Here is a 22,498-nt window from a genome sequence, read left to right on the forward strand (position 1 = left end):
TTATTAACTCAAATTTACAGATGAAGAAACTGAGGAACGGAAAGGTTAAGACACTTGCCCAGGGTCACACAGCTAGTTAGCAGCAGGGCTGGGATGTGAATCCAGGTCTGTCCCATTCTAAAATCAACACTCTTAAACACCACTCTCTAAGATCCCAAGTCCTGCTAAGAGCTGAGGCCTATGCTTTAGCCTAGAGTTGACAAACTTCCTATAAAGGGCCAGATAGACATGATTTTTGGCTTGTGAGATATGGTCTCTGCTGTGACTACTCAACTCTGCTGTTGTAATCCTAACACAGCCATAAACAAGACATAAATGAATGAGTGTGGCTTCCCTCAGTTAAGCAGTTATTTACAGGGGTGCCTGGGTGGCTCAGTGGGTTAAGCCTCCAGCTTCGGCTCAGGTCATGATCCCACAGTTCATGAATTCAAGCCCCACGTCAGGCTCTGTGCTGACAGCTCAGAGCCTGGAGCCTGCTTCAGATTCTGTGCCTCCCTCTCTCTCTGCCCCTTCCCCACTCACACCCTGTTTCTCTCTCTAAAAAAGACACATTAAAAAAAAATTTAAACAGTTATTTACAGAAATAGGAGGCTAGCCCAAGGGTGTGAATTGCTGATCCTGCTTTAGATGTTAAATGTCTCCAAAGACCCACCCTTCAGGAGACTCTCCATTAAGCTACAATATTTCCAATTCAAGGAACATCTTCTACTCCTTCAAGTCATTCTTTTCTTTATTTTAACTAAGTCTAAAATATTACTCCCCCATACCTGTATCCTTTAGACACTGGTCAACAGACATGATAACTACCCTCCATGCCTTCCAAACAAGCAGGAACCACGGACTACTTGAATTCATCTCTCTACAGCTCGGTGGCAAATGCTCCGAGCGTAGTGGGAAAACCTGCCTGAATGCTGCCAGTGTCAGACTGCCCAGGCTGGCAGGGAGCGCCCGTGGGCCACCCACACAGCAGGGAGACGGGGCACAACGCACAGCACTCAGCCACTGCTTTCTGGAACTCCCGTGTACAACTGAGCTCTGCCGAGCCTCTCCTAGAAATACCTTACGAAAATGCCATGTATTTTCAGATGTGTGTGGTTCTGCCAGTACGATCTCACCGGGAACAAAGCACAGGTGCAAAATGGGCTGTCACCTGCCCCGAAAAGAAGTGAACTTCTGTACAGAGCACATCACATGAAAAATCTTTTGAACTAGACCAACTTTAACCTTACTCACACTTAATCTATCGTACACAAAGGTTTTATGAAATGCTTGGTCAACATCGGCCAATTAATCCACACCCTGTAAGGTAAACCCACACCATTATCTCTGCAGAAGGCTTGCAAAACTGGAGCTTGGGTGCAGAGTAAATATTAGTAATGACGATAATAGAGGCAGCTGCTAACATCCAGTCTTTTCTGGGTCCTTGAGAGGGCTGTTGAACGTTTTTCAAACAGTATCACATTTAATCCTTATAATGCACCTGGGAGGTACGAACTATTATCATTATTGTTTTACAAATGAGGAGACAGAGGCTCAAAAAGGGGGATTACTTTCTAAAATCATAACTAGTAATGGCAAGGCAAAGATTCCACTCAGGTCTGGCAGACCTGCAATCTAGAGCCCAAGTTTTTAACGCTATGCTATTTCCAAGCCCTGTTGGGCCTTTGGATAGGAACATCAATCCCACACTTGACCAGCTGTGGTTGGGCAACAGAGGTGGCCTAGAATTTAGACTCTAAATGGAGTTCCACGAGTAAGACTTCTGTGACACTCTGGCTATTATCTATGGTATCTGATGCCCCATGAGAATCCTTAAAAAAGATAACCTGACAAACTGATGACTGACAGCCTCTCCCATATTAAATAGGACTTCCATGGCTCCTGCCAAGGCAGAAAATAGCAGTGGTGAGCAAACCTGAAAGGAAAGGAAAACCAAGCTTTTAGCAAAGGAATGTTTATCTCATAGTGGCCCAGAGTGCTTACAGAACTGTAACTGTCATCCCAAGCCACCCAAAGGCCTCTGCTGGTGGCACACCCACGGTGACTAGCAAGGGACAGGCTGGGAGCAGGGGCAGAGGAAATCCACTGGGGTCAAAGTCACAACGGAGGCACTTGCTTCAATCTCAGCAATGCTGCTGGCAAGCCGGTAGGGGGAAGTCTCTGTCACCATGGTGCTCACCACAAAGCCAGGGTCCAGGAGCCCTCGAGCTGGGCCGCACACAGAAGTAGTGAGAAGCATGGGGAACAGAGGCAGGAAGCTGTGTTGGGGGGCAGGCCGTGAGGGGTGCCTGCTGAGGATGTGGACGTTAATCTGTAGAATCTGCTCTCTGGGATCTCACGGTCCAGAGGGTCAAGGAAACTTCACACTCGCTACAGCGTAAGCAATCTGACCAACAAGCGTATGGGGCATCCGGGCATGCTGCTGTGCTTTGGCCAGGAAGGGAGGGAAGGAAGAAAGGAAGGAAAGGTGCCAGAGACCTCGAACGTGAGGTCCTAAAGCCAGAAAGGCTATTTGTCAGGGCAAGGGTTTGATGGGGATTCCTGGCAGCAGGAACGGCAGAGCAAAGTCTCAAGACATGTAGAGGGTCTGGCATAATCTGGAACAACCAAACATAAGCCTAGAAGAGTAGGCTGATACTCAGTTCATGAAGTATGAAGCGCTTTGCACATACCTTGCTGAGGAGTTTAATCTCTACCTTGCAGTTACAGGGAGCCACGGAAACATCTGAAGACAGGGAGGGAAGGCAGGTTTGGAAGTGATTCATTTAGCTGTAGGGTAGAGGAGGGACTGAAGGGGGGAAGACACCTCCCTACACGCAGGAAGATGGATCAGGAAAGAGCTGAGCACTCACTCCCACGGCACCAATAGGCAAATGTTTTTGCAATAAAGACCCAGAGACAAGGACTACAAACAGATTCTGAGATGGCCAGGCTTGCTGAAGTGATCTTAGCCCTGGAACCAAATAGAGACTAAGCAGAGAAGGGTTCCAATGGGATTTTGGAGAACACCAAGACTTAAGGCTAGGCAGCAACAGGGTGCCGGGAAAGGAGAAAGACCTAGAAGGACAGGCAGAGAACTAGGAGGGGACCAGAGGGGGCCTTGTCACAGGAACCAAAGAAAGACTGCTTTAAGAGGGGTGTTGTTAAAGAATCAGGTGCTACCCAGGGCCCGAGGGTGGAGAGGGTATGATTAAGGCATTAAGCAGCCCCCACTGTAAGGTGAAGAGGGAGGCCAGACCCAGGTGGCTTGAAGAGTGAGTATCAAGCATCAAGTGACACAGGGAAGAAAGCAAGTATAAACTGCTCCTTTAAGAAACTCAGGATCAGAGGGCCAGGCTCCTATTTAACACAAATAAGAGTCCCAGAGTAACGTGCCATCTCAAGTACTATTATTATAAGACTTAAAAGATGATGAACACCCAGGGGCACCTGGGTGCCTCAGTCGGTTGAGTGTCTGACTCTTGATTTCAGCTCAGGTCAGGATCTCTCGTCATGGGATGGAGCCCCACACTGGGCTCTGTACTGAGCTGAGCATGGTACTTGCTTGAGATCCACCCCCCAAACCCCCACATGCTCTCTCACTCTCTCTCTCTCACAAATAAAAATAAAAATAAAAATAAAATTAAAAATAAAAATAAAATAAAATAAAATAAAATAAAATAAAATAAAATAAAAAAGATGATTAACACCCAGAGGCCTTCGTGCCAGGAACTGATCTTAACTTCACAGGTAAACTCTATTAACCCTCACAACAACTTGATGAGGCAGCCATTATTATGGCCTCTGTCAACTGATAAGGAAATTCAGGCAAATAAGTGACCTGCCCAACATCACACAGCAAGTGGCCAACACTGGAGCTCAGATCTGCTGAGTCCAAGGCCAAACACTTAACCCCTGTACCTAAGTGAATGACTCTCACCCAGAATCACCTTTGACCCCAATCAGAAAGCCTTCAAAGCCATCATGAGGGAAAGCTGTAGGACCTCCATGCAAATCAAGTGCAGGATTCCAGGTCTCCAAAGCTGTTTTCAGAGACCACTCAGGCTCTCTGCTCCCTTACACCTTAAGCTACATACATATTTTTTCTCAGTCCCTGTCATATCCACGTCAACTTGACTTTTTCAGGGCTACGCACTGACTAAAAACAATTATGCATAAAGACCAATCCAACAAGGAATTGGCTCCCACTTCTAACTTACAGGGGGCCCCCCTTTCCATGGGGGACACACTTCCAGACCCCTGGTGGATGCCTGAAATAGTGGCTAGCAATGAACTCTACATACGCCATGCTTTTTCTTACACGTACGTACTTACGATAAAGCTTTAATATATAAATTAGGCACAGTGAGAAATTAACAATATCTAATAGCAAAATGGAAAAATTACAATACAGCTGACCCTTGAAAAACATGGGTTTGAACTATGCAGGTCAACTTACATGACTTTTTTCAATATATACAGAGCTGTAAATGTATTTTCTCCTCGTGATTTTCTAAACATCTTCTTTTCTCTAGATTATTTTATTGTAAGTATACAACATCCGATATATACAACATACAAAATATGTGTTAGTCGACTCTTTATGTTATTGAAAGGCTTCTGGTCAACAGAAGGCTATTAGTTAAATCTGGGAGGAGTCAAAAGTTACATGAGGATTTTCAATGGTGTGGGGGTCAGCGCCCCAGCCCCTGCATTGTTCAAGGGTCAACTGTATACTGTAATAAAAGCTACGTGAATGTGGTCTCTCTCTCTCTCTCTCAAAATACCTCGTGCTGGACTCACCCTCCTTGTGGTGGTGTGAGATGATAAGATGCCTACGAGGGGAGATGAAGTGAGGCGAACGATGTAGCACTAGGCTACCAGTGACCTTGTGGTGAAGTGTCGGGAGGAGGAGCGCTTGCTTCCAGACTGCCGATGACCACAGGTAAACTGTTCAGAAAGTGAGCCTGCAGCTGAAGGGGGACCACCGTGCTACAAAGCGGTTCGGCTGTTCTCGAGTGGGGGTTATTCTACAGTGACAAGAACAACCTCTGAACGCTCCTACTTCCTTAGCCTCTGCCGCCACTTCCGGAGACCGGTACGTCCAAAGAGTCCAGTGCAGTGGTTCAGAGTGAGAGTGCGGGTTTTGGAGTCAAAGACCCGAGTGCAAATTCCAGTTGTGCCACTGTGACATTAGGCAAGCCACATAAACTGATCTGCAAACACATGCTAGAGTAGCTCCTTTCTTGTGAGAGCTAAATGAGACTCTACAAAGGAAATGCTGAGCCTAGTGTGTGGTATGTTTATGTGCCCAACAAATGGAGACTACTATTTATTTCTATTACTAAAATACGCAGCTCTGACCCTACCTGCCTTCCAAATCCATCCCCATCCCTATTACAAGCTCACACTCCTGGAAGTCCACTCCTCTCATTTTGTTTCCCAGTAGGTACATTAGGTTGCTTAACTTGATATCTCTATACTCTGGACCCTTGAACAATGGAGGGGTTAGAGGGACCAACCCTGCACCATGCAGCCCAAAATCTTTTAATTCCCCCAAAACTTAATAGCTTACTATTTTGTTTTGTATTTTTGTGGGGGGAGGCAAAGAGAGAGGGAGGGAGAATCCCAAGCAGGGTCCGTATTGTCAGTGCAGAGTCCAACTCGGGGCTAGATCTCACGAACCGTGGGATCCTGACCTGAGCTGAAATCAAGAGTCAAACAACGACTGAGCCACCCTGGCACCCCAAAGATTTAAAAATTTTTAACCTCTCCAAGAAAGAGACAAAATTATGGCAGATCTATTTGATTGTATATGTTATTCTGTATACCAAATGTATTTAATGCAAAATTTGAGATTGACCGAGTACGTGTACATGAGCATGTATTCAGACATTATGGAGATTTTCAATGTAGTTAGCCAACAATTTGCAGGACAGCACATGTTTTTAAGTAACCCATCTCTGCTGTGTTAGTGCTGCTTCCTTCACTCAAATGACTCACAATGAGGTCCTTAGTTCTCACAATGTGCAAAGGCACGTCTGACAGTTAAGAGACCAGACGTGACTTCAGGGACTCGTGTAAACTGCTGAGAACAGCTCAGAGACCATGGCTTCATTCTACTGCTTAAGTCAAAATTCAACATTTCCCCCAAAGCAGCTACAATCAGCCAAACTGTTCACATAACTTTCCTCTAGTTTTTCTCACTCTTCCTCTTTCTGAAACTGAGGTCCAAGGGCATTCCTCCTAGCAGAATACAGAAATTTACCAACTGGTCTGATTCAAAGTATCTCTCATAAACATTTATCTTTTATCAGCTGCATAAATCTGGTTTTTTAAAATATAATAAAAAAACATCTTGCTAAGTGCCTGTGTTGTTAAAAAGATTATAAAACCCTATTAATTTAATCCGCCATGTCTAGGTATAAAATATGTAAGGAATAATGTTAAATAAACAAAACACAACTCGGGGAAAAAGTTAAATGAAAACAGGTTATTACTATACACACACACATCATCCACATGTGTATACACACACACACACACACACACACACAAACTGATCAAAGGGTCAGAAAAGTTCTTTTTTTTAATTAAAAAGAAGCAAAACAAAACACCTAAGAGTTCAAATAGACCTGGAAACCAACTGACGCTGACCCAAACGATCTGGATGCTGACGGCCGCTGCTAGGCTCTGTCGCTGAGTTTGGCACCACTGACCGGTCGTTCCCGTGAGCCTCTGCTGCAGGAAATGCCGAGGCAGGAGGAAGGGTTTCTGGCCAGTAGAGGACCCGTGTGCTGATCATGTGGTGTGAATTAAAAGCCAGTGTACAGACTCTTGGAATGTACGACCCACTTAATTTTGGCAAAATGTAGTTTTCTGGCTCAAAAGAAAAAACACGTAAAGAAAGCATTTGGACATCTCCAAGTAAATGACTCTGACAGACGTGGAAAGGCAGAACAGAGACTCTTGAAGTGACAGAGACACAGTCCCTAAGTCTTTGGGATCCTGAACCTTTACAAGAGGTAAATCATTTAATGACGATATTCAAATTACTGAACAGCAAGTTCAGGTGTTAAGTCCAGTTAAAAAAAAATCCTATTTTTGGGGGTGCCTGGGTGGCTCAGTCAGTTAAGCGTCCGACTTTAGCTCAGGTCACGATCTCGCAGTTCACTAGTTCGAGCCCCACATCGGGCTCTGTGCTGACAGCTCAGAGCCTAGAGCCTGGAGCCTGCTTTGGATTCTGTGTCTCCCTCTCTCTGCTCCTTCCTCACTCATGCTCGCTCTCTCTCTTTCTCTCAGAAATAAACTTAAAAAAAAAAACCCCTATTTTCTTAAATTTTGACTATGTAGAGAAAAATATAAAAACATACAATATAAATAAGTAGGGTTTAAAAAAATCAAAATAATATGTCCCCAGTTTCTGAATGTCTCAGCCAAATAAGTAAAATCACACAAAAGCACATGATTTGTTTGGGTTTTATAATTAGTTCCAATTAAGTTGCACATGTATAATACAGTCTAGTTTGCAACTCTGTATCTCCAGCCTGAACTCTAGATCTGAACTTTCAACAAGCTCTTTCTCCACTTTGGACATCCCAAATCAGCCTTTCAAGAAAGAATTAAGACCGGCATCCCTGTCATTCCTCACACTCACACACACACACACACACACACACACACCCCTTCCATCTCTTCCTCTGTGCTCCCAACCATCCACCCTGTTGTTCAAGTCAAAGACCTGGACATCATTCCTGACTCATCTTTTACACATCTGACCCCTTCACATCCAATCAATCACCAACCCGCCTCCTAAACACCTCTGAATTTCATCCACTTCTTTCCACATCTACTGACACTTTCTAGTTCAGGCCACCCCATGCTCAGTGGCTGAGAGTTTGGGCTCTGGCTTCAGGCAGACTTGCTCTGCCACGTATGAACAGGGTGCACTTGGTCCTGGTCCTGGTCGTTGGAATCCTTCAGTCTCCTAAACTATAAAATGAGGACAATGACAACAATGCCCATCTCACAGAGTTGCTGGGGAATTTAAACAAAATATCCATGTAAAAGTCCTGAAATGTTCAGTCAATGTCAACGACCACCACCATCCTCTCTTTGGGTGCTGAGCACAATTCCTCAGGGTTAGGTGACCTCCTTTCCTAGTGGTGCAAACACTCTTAGATAATTGTTTTCTCTGTCCTCCACCCCAAATGTAAGCAACTTGATGGCAAGCACTAATAAAACAATGACAATAACAAATCATCATATATGAATGTTCAGAGCTATATACTAATAATAACTGACTATACACTATTATTAATGTATACATATTATATACTGAATGTGGCATTTCTTTAGAGGTCATTAGTGAGAAAAAGAAACATTAACACACACAGATTTAAGTCGGCAAGGAATCAATAATCAAAAGCATCAGCTGCCATATTTTGATGTGTGACACTAAACATTTTAAGTGATTCGCAAGTCTTCCCTGAGAAAGTAACATACGTAGACACTTCTTGATCTTGAAAAGATTCACTTTTGCTACTCAGCAATTTATTTTGCGTTGTTTTGCAAGTCAGAGAGATCTGTTCCCCAAAACAAAGAAGCCGCCCAACAGTTTCACAAGTGTGACTGAAGTCTTTTCAGAGGAAGCACTTGAAAAGAGCCTCTCTAGCCGACTGCACTGACATCTAAGACTCCCATTTAGGAGAAAGACAAAGAGCATGTCTCAGAATACTGACCTCCCGCATTCACAAGTAGGAAGAGGAGATTCAAATGTTTCCCTGTGGGGCTGAATTAAAAAAAACAAACAAACAAAAAACAAAACTAAGACCAGTGACATGGTCCTTCTCTACTGGTTTTACTAGTCACAGGAAAATTACCCTCTTTCTTAAGCAATGAAAACAGATTGTCCTCGGTTTTTGAAAGTGAACGGAAGCAATTCTGATTTTATTTCCAAATTTTAAACGGTGTTGTTCTGACTCAAATTCCTCAGCCTCCTGAGAGAAGTTCAAGATGAGGGCAGAGGGCTCCTGCTCCCCCGGCCCAGGTGAGGGCGCAGCTGTGGATACCTGGGCTCCGTAGACGCGCTGCATCGCCTGGAGCAGCTGGTTGGTATAATCCGTGAGGGTGCCAGCATCTTCTTCAAAAACACTCAGTAAAGAGCGAGTCTACAAGAAAAGAAGAAACGAAGTCGACTTTATTTCTAAGTAGAAAAGTTACAAAGGAGGTAGAAAACACACACCTCTGAAATGTGGAGACAGAAGGGGCCTATTCTCTGGCTTCATTCTTTTACTGATAATAGTAGGAAGAGTTGATTTCTGGAGCTTTAATTTTGAACTGCTTTTCTAGGGGCGCTTGGGTGGCTCAGTTGGTTAAGCCTCTGACTTCAGCTCAGGTCATGATCACGAGGTTCGCAGGCTCAAGCCCCTGTGCTGACAGCTCAGAGCCTGGAGCCCGCTTCAGGTTCTGGGTCCCCTCTCTCTGCTCTTCCCCCTCTCATGCTCTCTCAAAAATAAATAAATGTTTAAAAAAAAAAGGCATTAGAACTGCTTTTCTAATCCTTCAGACTACAACGCAGGGACAAACAACAGAATTCGAGTGTCGAGGCCAGAGAAGGAAAGCCGATTTTTAAAGAGTTAAGACTCCAGCACTATTACAGTTTCAACTTAGCCCCTACCTAAGCATCAGGAGAGTCTATGCAATTAAATAAAAAAAAATTAAAAAAAAAAAAAAAGAGGTAAAAAGGCAGCCTCTCCTTTCCAGCCCATAAACTGAACACAACGTCAGGCCTGCGTGTTTACCTGGGGTGTGGACGCCCAGCAGTATACCACCCCAACAGCTAGCCATCTGTCTGGTTTTCTGCAGTCTTGGACATCTTGCAGGAGTGTGTCATTCTTTCCTCTTCAGACACTATGGTCAATTTTCATGTCTTTTGTCGTCTTTTATTCAACCAATTTAAAACTCATAGCCAGGAAATTTCCAGATCTACCCTGGGTCCACCAGCAGATCTGGGCACAACACCGAGACAGCAACTTAACAAGAACGTGAACTCAGTTCCCTTTACGAAGACTAAACCACTCAGTGCCCTGGAGCAGCTGAACAATGTCACCAGATGAAAGGTATTTCCTATCGTTCTTATGCACAGAGCCCGACACATGGCGAACTCTGAAGAAATATTTACATATTGATGGCATCTAAAGAAGTATCAAGGTGTCACATAAGTGACGATATCTACTCAGGGGACTTTACTTACTGTGTCCAGCACAGTGGGAATTTAAAATATTATGCCAGGGATAATGGAATCTCTGAGAATAACCCATGAGGCACAGAACGAACAGTGAGTTACAGAAATGCTTTTAATAAGATGGTATCAAAGCACGTTACAAAGAATACCCTCTTAAGGCTCATTATTTCCCTGCAAAATGAATTTCAATTCCTTCTTTTTCTCAGCTCAGGTAAGAGAGCAATAACCGGCCTCCAAGCACCCTCAATTATCTGGGCGTTTGGGTGGTTCAGTCTACCCTTGATCTTGTTCCACAAACTCTGGTACACTTCACAGTAACACACACTTGTCCTGGCTTTGCCTGAGGCCTTTAAGGCTAAAAATACCTGCTCTGAGACCAGTACACTCTCTTTACTATCAGTCCTTTTTAACAGAGGGACCAGAGGCAATAAGGAAGATGTCGGATAGGTTTTTAAAAAGCTCTCCATGACAGCAAAATATCAGAGTTCCTAAAGTGTGTAATTCGCGTGCTAAAGCAGAGTCCATCAAACTTTTTAAAATGAAAAACGATGGTGCGCAACACATTTTACCAATGTTCATCATTAGTACGCATATGTGCTGATTTCTTCTATTCTATTCCATTTGTAAACAAAAATCATGATTGTGACTCACTGGATCTCATAATTGACTCATGAATGTCAACCAGTAGGTGAAAAACACTGGGTTAGAACTCTTCATTCTGTCTTCTTAAAATATACTTTTTTTCAGGGGCGCCTGGGTGGCTCAGTCAGTTAAGCATCCAACTCTTGGTTTCAGCTCAGGTCATGATCTCAAGGTTGGTGAGTTCAAGCCCCACATCAGGCTCCACGCTGACAGCACAGAGCCTGCTTGAGATTCTCTCTCTCTCTCTCTCTCTCTCTCTCTCTCTCTCCCCTCTCCCCTGCTCATGCTCTCTCAAAATAAATAAATAAAACTTAAAATTAAATAAATATAATTTTTATTTTGGAAAATAAAAAAAGACTGCATTCATTCATTGATGCATGCGTCTCTGCCTTCATCCAATATCTGACAAAACATTGTGCTGGGAACTGGGATTCAAAGGTGATTAGAATCGACTCTATGTTCTCCAGGAGCTTATAGCACGCTGCACCTCTCAAAGGACCTGGGAGCACCTTGGGGGACCATGTCAGTGCTGAGTCCAAATTCAAGCTCTGACACTAATTTGCAGGGTTACTGAGATCATGAATATACATAAAGTGCCTACTACTGTGTGACCTATAGTGACAGCAGATGACACTGATTATGACGATAATGAGCGCTGATTACTTACTAAAGATAATAAAGGCTTTACACGTAGGATTTCATTTTGTTAACTGAGAGCAGTTTGCTGAAGATACCGAGAGCAGCTACACACGAAGCCTCTGGGAGACCCGGAAAGGAAAGGAGCACGGGTCTGTGTGTGATTTCACTTTAACACCACAGCAATGGTCATCTATAAATGTTATCTAAGAGTGAAGGACTTTTCATCTTTTTGTAGTCAATGTGTCAATGCTGTAGGAACTCACCCATGTCTATTACGATCCTGGTATCTTTCTTCGCTGTACCTGCCATGTCTAGGATATTGAGAAGAATGATACAACTGGATTGAGGATATTTAATTTTTAAAAATACTACAAATATCCATTTAGTCAAGTCCTACTCCTTGTTTTCAAAACTCTTAGGAATAAAATTGAGTGGAAAATGATAGGTAAGATGAAAAGAGAAGGCTTGTGTAAATGTCCTCCACAAAGAGAACAGGAAAAAAACCGAAAACTCCTTTACTCTGTACCTCCTAGGTGTGAGACACTGTGGTGGGCATTAAATATTTGTTATTTCACTGAATCCTTCCAACAACTTTAGGAGACAGATACCATGGATACGTAAACCCCTTTCACAGACGATAAAACTAAGGCTCATCAAGGTTAAGAAACTTGCTCAACCTCCCGTGGTGGGGAAGCAGCAGGGCTGGGATGTAAATCCAGGTTTGTCTGGCACCGATGGCCATGCTTCCTCCACCGCAGGAGGCTGTACCTGTCACCCAGCAGGCTGAGCTTTGCCAGTGGGCGTGCTCTGTGGTCCACAGCCCAAGTCCTTCCTGCCTGGAGCTGGCTTCCCTTTGGTCATCCTACTGCCACGCTCTCACCTATAATAACTGCTAAAGACTTGTATCAGAAGAGTTTTGTTTTGTTTCCTCACACTCTGGACACGTTTACCATGACCCCCATTAGCACTGGCAAGAAAAATCCCGTCTTTCTAATTTAACTAGGTCATGGTCACAGCTGAAAAATACACCCAGCTATCTTAGGCACTGTTTTGATATCCACATTATCAGCTCCATATCTGCTGAAATTTATATTTGGAACAACAGGACTGTTCTTAGTCATAAGGAATGAGACCAAGCACCAGGCACAGGTACATCAGACATCAAAGACTCTACTTAAAAGTCTGAAAGACGATGGTGCATGTCACTTATAAAGATAACAGCAATCATTTATGGCGTGACTATGACAAGCAGGCATAAATAACTTTAGCACGTTATTTATTCTTCATAAGAATCCCATTAAGTAATTACTTTTATTCTAATTTTACACAAGTCAAAACACAAGCTCAGAGAGGTTGAGTAACCTGCATAACGTAACAGTGGCAGAATCAGGATTTCAATCCCATCCTTTCTCTACTACCCTGCACTCTTAAGAGTATGTCCAGCCAGAAAAACCAAACCAGACACCCCAAGGATACAGCCTCAGCTCCACATCACCCCTCCATCTTAAAGAAACTGGCTGTTCCCTAATAAGAGACTCCCAGACATGGTTTACTCTCCAGAGTGGTATCTGATTATATAACGGCACAGCCTTAATAACTCTGATTGTAAAATACAGGCATTGTTCTTCACAAAGAAGACATAACCACAGGCTGTTTTGAGGCATCTTGCTTGAGGAAAGAAAAGCCTGGCTTGGTCAAGGACGGCCGTTCCCAGTTGGGCCACTCACTGCATAAGCTCAGAACTAAGTCTTTAATTTCTCTGGGCTTCCGTTATGCCAAGGGCAAAGGAAACAAACAAACAAAAATCAAGAAAACAGCGAGCAATAGTGCCTTTGTCTGCACCTTATCTCAAAAGTGCGCTATCACGCAAAAGACAGTAAGCCCCTGGGGGCTGCAGCTGCCCGCATCAGTCCTTATCTGTCTCCCGGAACAGACTGTGCACCAGTGGCGGGCAGGCATTCTCACCATGTCACTATATTCCCGGCATCTAGCAGAGCCTGGCAAGGAGCAGAGGCTCGTAATCGGCCGTGGAGACAAGTATGTTAGTCCCTAAAACACTGTGCATCTCACATATCAGATGTAACTAGAAATAACATGTGTGTGCACAGACGGGGTCTTACAATACACCCCGCAGAACTAAAAAGGAGGAAATGAATAGATGTGTCTAAGGGAGGTCAACTGCTATTCAGCTCTTCTTGGGTCACTGAGTTCAAATACAAAAGCTTTTGTGTTCACTAATCAATCCTGCGCAGGCTGCTGTGGCAACCCTCATAACTACTCTTCAGAAAACTAGAACAAACAAACGATAGATGGTTTCTCAGGACCTTTTCCTTTCAGCGGAAAAACATTTTAGGTCACCGATGACAGAAAATCCAGGTGCCAGGTAGCTGGGTCAACTTGAACAATATACTCAGACTCCCTGGTTCCAATCCTGGCTCGGCCGCTGCAGCGTGTATAATCTGGGGCAAGTTATTTAACTTCTCTGCTCCTTGGTACTTTTAATAGGAAGCCTACTACTTCAAAAGACTGTCGGGAACATGAAGTGAATTAATACAGGTGAAGGATTTAGAATGGTGCCTAGCACACAAAATGCATGCGTCATATAGGGATTTGTTACTGTTTTTCCTCTGCACACATAAAATGAAGGACTCTGATTAGCTTCTCTCCAGTTCCAAATCTATGAGCCTCCTTGGAAGAAAGGCCGCTTTAGGCACATGCCCCCTATAAGACTGCTAAATAAATATATTCTGATGAGTATCAAAGACCTTCTTGAAAGTTAGCTGCCACTGAACAACCTCGTGAAGGACCCCAGCAGGGTTACACCCAACTCCCAAAGGCAGTAGCAACTTCCCCACGTGAAGAGGAACATCACATAGGAAGGGCAATGCCACACAACCTCCTCTTTCACATAACAAGCTCAAAGTTATAAACCATGCACTATGATAGAATTTTAAGCTTTGAAAGCCCCTTAGAGGTCATCTGCTCCAGGTCCCTCATTCTGCAGATGAGAAACGGACTCAGTCACAGGGTGGAGATGGCTGACATGCCCCAGTCACACGACGAGTCAGTGGGAGAGCAAGAATCAGGACCCAGGTTTCCTGACTTGCTTGCCTCACTGCTGAGCAAACCCTGTAAACGACTCAGAAATTGTGCCTGTTCACTTACGCGAGAGGCAAAAATGCAGCATGTGACTTACCAGCAACATGCAGAGTCAGTTAGTACAACCTCTCTGACCTGGCTCAGCCCATCACCATGATCAGTTAGGAAAGCAAGAGATCTTTGCACTCAGTTTCTCCAACTGCAAAGCAAATGGAAATCCTAAATTCTACCTTATTATCTTCACATCTCACACTATGTGTGAGGATGCACAAAATGACTCCTCCAAAGAGCTTTGGTCCCATTAAAATGCCACCAGTCTGAAGCCTTCAAAGAGCCCTTTGAAAAGTCAATCAGACCAGCGGATGACAATTAAAAAAAACAAAAAAAAAGTCACAGCTTGATCAAGTTTCTCACTTGCCTAAAGATCAAAAAAAAAGGGGGGGGGGGCAGAAGAAAACTAAGCATGTAGCCCTTTTACTACTTATTGTGAACTGGCAAGATGCAGAGTGGGTGTAGCTAAGTCCATCAAAAGGTCACTGAACCAGGAGTTCAATCCGCTAAGAAGAAAAAGGAAAGGAACCGAAAAGAGAAGGAAAACAGGTTAATATCATAAGAATTTTTCAGGAGTTGAGACACCTGGGCATAAAGAGACTTCTTTAAACGACTCAGAACCAGGAGAGCGGATATGAAGCTGGGGAAATGCTAATGGGGAACAAAAGTTCCCTGAAGAGAAGCCCATTGGATTATAAACTAATGTCATTCTGCACTCATCTGCCATATTTACGCAGCCCCTTTCATCCGCAGAGCTCAAAGGACTTAACTTCCATCTCGAGCGTGCTAATGAAGTTCCCCCGTGCCACAAATAGGGCAGGTGCTGTCATTTTCTCTTGACAAATGGGAAAACTGTGCCGAAGGGTACCGCTGAGAAAGAGATCTGGGCTCTCTGCCTCCCCATCTTGGCCCTAAATCCACCAGGACCTATCCCATCAGCGGTAGTAGCGGGGATAATAATAACTAAGATTGACTACTTCTTTTCTACCAGACGTTGCCCGCTAACAACCTGACAGGCTTTCCCTTACTTAACTCTGACAACTCTACCAGGCGGATACAATTATTACCCCTGGGTTACAGATGACAAAACTGCAGCACAAAAAGGTTAAATTATCTGCCCGAGGCGCTCAGCGAAGCGGGGGAGCCGGAGTTTAGGCCGGGCAGCGTCAGTTTCAGCTGACTTTGGGAAGGGGTCGCGCGCGCCACAAAGACTCCGGCCGTGGGGTGCTCTCCCCGGTTCTCCAGCCCCGCCTGAGGGGTGCCCCCTCCCGGCCGGCCGGCCCACCCCGCGTGCTCCAGGCCTTCATCCCGGGGCTTGAGGGGCCTCCCCGGCCTCCGGCCCCCAGGCGAGGTGACCGGAGCGGCGGGAGGTACCTGGGGGCTGTCCTGCAACGCCTCCTCCAGCAGGAGCTTGTCCACCGCGGGCATGGTGGCGCGGAGCCGGACCGGAGGACGCAGGGCGGGAGGCGCGGCCGCCGAGGGTGCTCGGGACTGAAGCGACGAGGCTGACGCTCCGTGCCCGCCGCAGCCCCGCGCGCGCCCACGCCTGGCCACAGGCCGCCACCCCCGCAGCCTCCCGCCCACCCGCCGGCCCTCCTCCCAGCCCAACCCTCGGCGGGGCTGAATCAACAGGAAGTGTGGCGAGCGCATGGGTGAGCCACCGGAAGTGTGGCTGCCCCGCTTCCGCCGCACCGCGCCTCACGGGAAGCCGCAGAGCCTAGCGCGGGTCCGGCTGCTCAGTGCTGGCCGCGGGTGTTAAGGTCTGCGGTTAGGGAGCCGGATGCTTAACGCTGGTCCGTGTCGTTAGCGCCCCAAACGACACCTCGAGAGCGGAACGATAGGGTTTTATCTACTTGTGGTTGCCCAGAAGACTTGAATCGAAGGAGATAGGAGCGAACAGATTTTTGCCGCGGCGACTCTCGCCGCTTTTTTACTGGAGGGAAAAAGCCTACGCTTGCCACGCCACTTTTTTCTAGATAAATCCCATTGGCCCCGTAGCAGCTCTGAGCGCAGACTCACCTAATTCTAGAGAAGAAAATGGATAACGGAATCGTCTGTGTTTTTCAGAAGTAGCCATTTGTCATTTTGGAAAATTTCATAATCTAGTTTTTAGACTTGGAAGGGATAGGTAATATAGTTCGATTCTCATTTGGAGGTAAGAAAGCGGGCCGCAGAGAATGAGTGATTTGGTCAGGGTCCAACAACGAAAGGTATTGAAAGAAGAGACAGAAGCAGTGGGGAGCAATGGGGAGTATTGGCAAACGGAACTTGGTGTCTTCTTATCCCAAAGGCAAGGGTTTCAGAAGTTCTTTAAGAATCAGTGGGGTTTCAGGGCACCTGGGTGGCTCAGTCGGTTGAGCGTCCGACTTCGGCCCAGGTCACGATCTCACGGTCCGTGAGTTCGAACCCCGCGTCGGGCTCTGGGCTGATGGCTCAGAGCCTGGAGCCTGTTTCCGTTTCTGTGTCTCCCTCTCTCTCTGCCCCTCCCCCGTTCATGCTCTGTCTCTCTCTGTCTCAAAAATAAATAAACGTTAAAAAAAATTAAAAAATAAAAAAGAATCAGTGGGGTTTGTCTAATAGAACACATTACCAGAAACAACAGGCAGGGTATGATAAAATTATACAAATGCTATAGGAACACCTAGGTATATTAAGGCACAACCTGAGTTGCAAACACCTGTGAGATTCTGATGGCGTGCCTGGTCCCTTGGAGACTTTAAGGCCATTATTCCTAGTTGGCTCTAGCCAGCACCAACTTTTCCTGAGCCGTTGTACAGCTTCCATGCGGGAAATCATCCAGCATCCGTTTCCCCACCGTATTCTTTCTCCTTAGGTATCATGTTCAAACCATGTCTCTTCCTTCCCCTATATTTTCTGTCAAGTACCATTCAGTTAATTTCACCTCGTGCCCTCTCCCAGCCCTCTCTTGACTGAAATCCTCTTCCAAAGGCCAGATTCAAGCCCTTCTTTCCTCCTCCCTGGCCCCAAAGATCACTCCCTACTCTGAACAGCCCTCTCCTTCATTGACACCCAAGGCGTCTTACCAGGTGGTGCTTTTTCTTTCTCCGTGTAGATCTCACTCCCTGTGTAAATAGAAAACCTCTCAAGAGCATAGCACATCATCTTTTTTTTTTAATCTGAATACTGATACATGTGGTAAATACTTGTTTGCTGTTTATGACATGTTCATCTCTTACAACTCTTTTCCAATTACTTTTTTTTTTTTAACGTTTATCTATTTTTGAAACAGAGAGAGACAGAGCATGAACGGGGGAGGGTCAGAGAGAGGGAGACACAGAATCTGAAACAGGCTCCAGGCTCCGAGCTGTCAGCACAGAACCTGACACGGGGCTTGAACTCACAGACTGCGAGATCATGACCTAAGCCAAAGTCGGATGCTCAACCGACTGAGCCACCCAGGTGCCCCCATGTGGATATTTTTTAATTTTTTTAATGTTTATTTTTGAGAGACAGAGACAGAATGTGAGCCGGGGAGGGGCAGAGAGAGGGAGACACAGAATCCAAAGCAGGCTCCAGGCTCTGAGCTGTCAGCACAGAGCCTGACGCGGGGCTCGAACTCACGGACCGCGAGGTCATGACCTGAGCCGAAGTTGGCCGCTTAACCGACTGAGCCACCCAGGCGCCCCTCCAATTACTTGAGAGAAATTTCCCCCAGCCTTCCATCTTGCGTTGTTTCTACCTTCCAGCCAACTGAAAACAAAACAGTTATCAATTGCCTACCAGGCAAACAATAATGATCCTGCTGATAAGAATAGTATAAGATTGTACCAAGAGAAAGAAATGCATACATTTTAATTTTTTAATGTTTGTTTATTTTTGAGAGACAGAGACATAGCGTGAGCCGGGGAGGGGCAGAGAGAGAGGGAGACACAGAATCTGAAGGCGGCTCCAGGCTCTAAGCTGTCAGCACAGAGCCTGATGAGGGGTTTGAACCCACAAGCTGTGAGATCATGACCTGAGCGGAAGTTGGAAGCTTAACTGAGCCACCCAGGCACCCCAGAAATGCATATATTTTAATATGAAAATAGGTGTTAAAAAAGTCACAATGCCCTCCATGATCCTTGAAAGGTCTCAGAAATCCCTTTGGGAATCACTACGCTATTTTTCATGTGCCGTCTCCTCTCTCTCCTAATTAAAGTCACTTTTCCTCAAACACCTGTATTCAAAAATGTTTAAGCATTCTTACACAATGCCATTACTGTCTTACATTTTATTGCTACATTATGGGTAAACAGCCTTAGTGGGATTTCTTGACCCTTAAGTATCATAACATTGTTTCTATGGGAGAATGCATCCCAAATTCAAAGCAACTGAGTTACAAAACAAACTCTGGGAATACAACACATTTGCAAAGTGTTAATTCATTTTCATTAGTTCAACTAATCATTAAATACAGACGGCTCAATATTAAACACTGTGTCTCCCACTTATTTTACTGTCGTTATTATGCCTCTCATTTAAATTCTGAAGCCAAGTATCCTCCTTTTCAACAGATAATCCTTGAAAAACTATGTAAGAGGAATTTTTATGCAAACGTGAGAACAATTTTAAATGTCTCATGTAAAAGTTTCTGTCGCTATTAAACTATTGCGAGGGTTGGGGCGCCTGGGTGGCTCGGTTGGATAGGTGTCTGACTTTGGCTCAGCTCATGATCTTGTGGTCGGTCAGTTTGAGCCCTGTGTTGGACTCTGTGCTGACAGCTCGGAGCCTGGAGCCTGCTTCGGATTCTGTGTGTGTGTCTCTCTCTTTGCCCCTCCCCTGCTTGCTCTCTTTCTCTCAAAAATAAATAAACATTAAAATAAAAAGAGAGAGAGAGAGAGATGAGCATGCTGTTAGGAGAGGCACGGGCCACAAGGGAGCACGTGGTAGAAGGCTACCGTTGACATTTCTGGGAATCGGGAGAGGAGCATGGGCCAGAAGAGTGACTGCCACTCTTCAGTCCATCTTGCTCGGAGCTGGTGCCATGTCTGTCTGTCTCTCTGTCCGCTGCTGCATCATCCTTGGAAGGAAAATAAATATTAGTAAGTTTATACGTATAGTATACTGTATATGAATCTTTTGAGCAGCGTTCCAAGAAATAACAAATCCTGGAAGAGGAAGTGCATCCTAGAATTGACAATGTTGACACAAGCTGCAGTGGAGTGCCGTTAGCCTTGTTAGAGGAGATCAGTGATACGTTATTCAAGTATCACCCAGGAACGTTCCCTGCTGGCTCCCAGTGTTTGTATAATGACTAGAGGTGATGGTTCTTCATAAATACCACCTGACTTAATTTTTCTTATGTGTTGAACAATTGTGGGTAGCCATAATAGTGAGGAAAGAGCCTATAATACCGGGAATATGTTAGGAATAGCTTATGATATTAGGAATTTCTGAGATTTCCCAGGAATTCTGATTTCTGGAATTTGGAAACGCCAATGTGGGCCTGTAGGCTAAACGAAGACCTTCTCTGAGTTTCCCTATGCCGATTCTGCCTATCTTTCCTCCGTCTGCCCATGAGACTTGGTACATGCTTTTAGTAGCACTCGTCCCATCATCTTATTTATTTACCTGCCTCTCTCTCCACTTAACTGTGAGACCCTAAATTACAAGTTCACTTCATGCATCTTTATCTCCTTAACTCCAAGCTCAGAACCTGACATTCAATTGGCTTTCAGTGATAACTTGCTCAGTGACTAAAGGAATTCAGTAATGGCATCAGTTAAGGTTCGATTTGCCTGTAACTAATCGGAAAAAGAAATAATAGTGTGTTAAACACAATGGAAGTTCTCTCTTCCGTATTTAAGAAGTCCACAGGTGGTCAGTCCAGGCCTAGTACAGCCTCCAGATTCCTCCCAATCTTGTTCCAGCTTCCCTTCCCAAAGTCATCCCACGGTCCCATCCCATGATCCAGGATGGCTGCTGGCTCTCCTGTCACTAAGTCAGCTTTCCAACTAGCAGGTTGGACAGAGCAACAGAGGACATGTTTCCACCCACATACCACTTCTGCTCACATCGCATCCCACAAGCCAGGACTTAATTGTAGTATGGCCGTACCTAACTTCAAGGGAAGCTGCAAAGTCGACCTTTTTCTAGGCTCCGTATGCCCAGTTAAAAACCAAGGTTTCTCCTCATATTCTGCTGATGGGAACGTACAATGGAGCAATCAGTGCGGAAAATAGTTGAGCAGCTCTTCAAATTGTGAAACATAAAGTCATCACATGACCCGGCAAGGCCCTCCTAGTGTCCACCCAAGAGACTAAAAACATCTGTCTGCGGAAAAACTTGTACATGGAGGTTTGTAGCAGCATTATTCGTAACAGCCAAACAGTGGGAAACAACCCAAATGTCCGTCAACTACAGATGGGTAAATAAAATATGGTATTATGGTGTAGCCATGCAATGGAACACTATTATTATTATCTGGCAATAAAAAAAAGAGTGAAGTGCAATGTGGTTAAATCTTGAAAACAATATGCTAAATAAGAGAAACCAGACACAAAAAGCCACGTGTCATACGACTCCAACTACATGGAATGTCCATAATAGAGAAATCAGCAGAGACTGGAAGTGGGTGAACAGTAGCCAGGGAGGCAGGGGGGAGGAGGGAATGGGGAGGAACTGCTAGGTGTGGGGTTTATTCTGGGGTGATGGAATAATCTGGAGTTAGTAGTGACGATCATACAGCCTTGTGAATGCATTAAAAAAAAAACATTGAATGGTATACTTCAAAATGATGAATTTTATGATATGCGAATTATATCTCAACTTAAAATATTTTTTGTTAAATCTGCGATTCTACTATTGAAAGAAGAGAGGGAGAATAACAACTTGGGACAATGGTCTCTGCCATAATACCCTAGAATCAGTGAATCAGAGAAGATTCTCTTTAGACTACATTTTGATTAATGGAATAGGAGGAAAAGAAGGTTCGGTAAAGAAGAGAGTGTGGCAATAAACAGAGAATCAGGCTCAAGAAATGGTCACAGAGAAATGTTCTCAAGTCCCAAAGCCTTGGGCTCAGTGTGTTGTCACATCCTTGTGACTCTCACTGGGAATTAAGACTTGACTCTCCATTTGAACTCATAAAAGAAGACAAAGTTTAGAAAAATGTTTCACTCATAAGGTCACTGACTTTAGACTTCCACAAAATTAGCAACTAAGGCCCTCTGCAACCACTGACTTTTAAAGTGGGAATAGTTAGAGCCTGGGAATCACTGGCGAGAAATCATTGGCCTATGAGGCCTTTGGTCATTAATCAAGAAACGTGGAAGTTCGGTAGCATGAATGTCCCAAAATTTGAAACAGAGCTTCAACTTTATAGAAATTTATAGAAAAGAATGCTAAGACTAATGAACAGATTTGAAAGAAAGGATGATATCACAGAAAGATCCCGACTTTAGAGCTAGGCCTGCATCTGAGTGCTGGCATCGCGGTTGGCCAGCCATGAGATTCTATCTAACCTTCCTGAGCCTCAGTTCACTTCTCTGTGATATGGGAGTGACATCTATCACAAGCTGTTTCCATGGGCACCTAGCCACGTGTCCTGTATTTGTCAGGACTCTTTCAGTCGCAAAGGACAGAAACCTAAGTCCAACTAGCTTAAGGAAAACATGAAAGGCTGGAGAGATTACCGCAGAGCAAGGGAAGACTGGATTTCTTAGACTGTGTAACTAGGAAGGGCAAAGGTGAGCGGAAACCTCCCCAGCTGGGAGCTCAAACCTCTCGGGGCTTTCTCTCCCTGCTCATCTCTCTGTTGGCTTCACTTTCTCAGATCTGAGTCTCCAAGGTGCTAGACCCATGTCTACTGACAGTTGCAGACTCCCTTCTGGCACTAGAAAG

The 22,498-nt window shown here is 44.9% G+C and overlaps 1 protein-coding gene across 4 annotated transcripts in view; it reads right to left on the minus strand.

The window, feature by feature from the left end:
* APPL2 (adaptor protein, phosphotyrosine interacting with PH domain and leucine zipper 2) overlaps positions 1 to 16,240 on the minus strand; it is a 54,096-nt gene extending 37,856 nt beyond the window's left edge. The window contains exons 1-2 of one of the 4 annotated variants that reach the window (XM_043562391.1): positions 16,031 to 16,240; positions 9,051 to 9,149 (exon numbers count right to left, since the gene is read on the minus strand). In XM_043562391.1, the coding sequence (XP_043418326.1) occupies positions 9,051 to 9,149; positions 16,031 to 16,084 (153 nt within the window). In that variant the 5' untranslated portion in view covers positions 16,085 to 16,240. Of the gene's footprint in view, positions 1 to 6,596; positions 6,654 to 9,050; positions 9,150 to 16,030 lie in introns of those variants that run through there. The other 3 variants (XM_043562393.1, XM_043562392.1, XM_043562394.1) reach the window with 3 other exon arrangements.
* Positions 16,241 to 22,498: the final 6,258 nt, after the last annotated feature.

Source organism: Prionailurus bengalensis, chromosome B4 (genome assembly GCF_016509475.1).
Source record: "Prionailurus bengalensis isolate Pbe53 chromosome B4, Fcat_Pben_1.1_paternal_pri, whole genome shotgun sequence".
In the NCBI taxonomy this organism is placed as follows: Eukaryota; Metazoa; Chordata; class Mammalia; order Carnivora; family Felidae; genus Prionailurus; species Prionailurus bengalensis.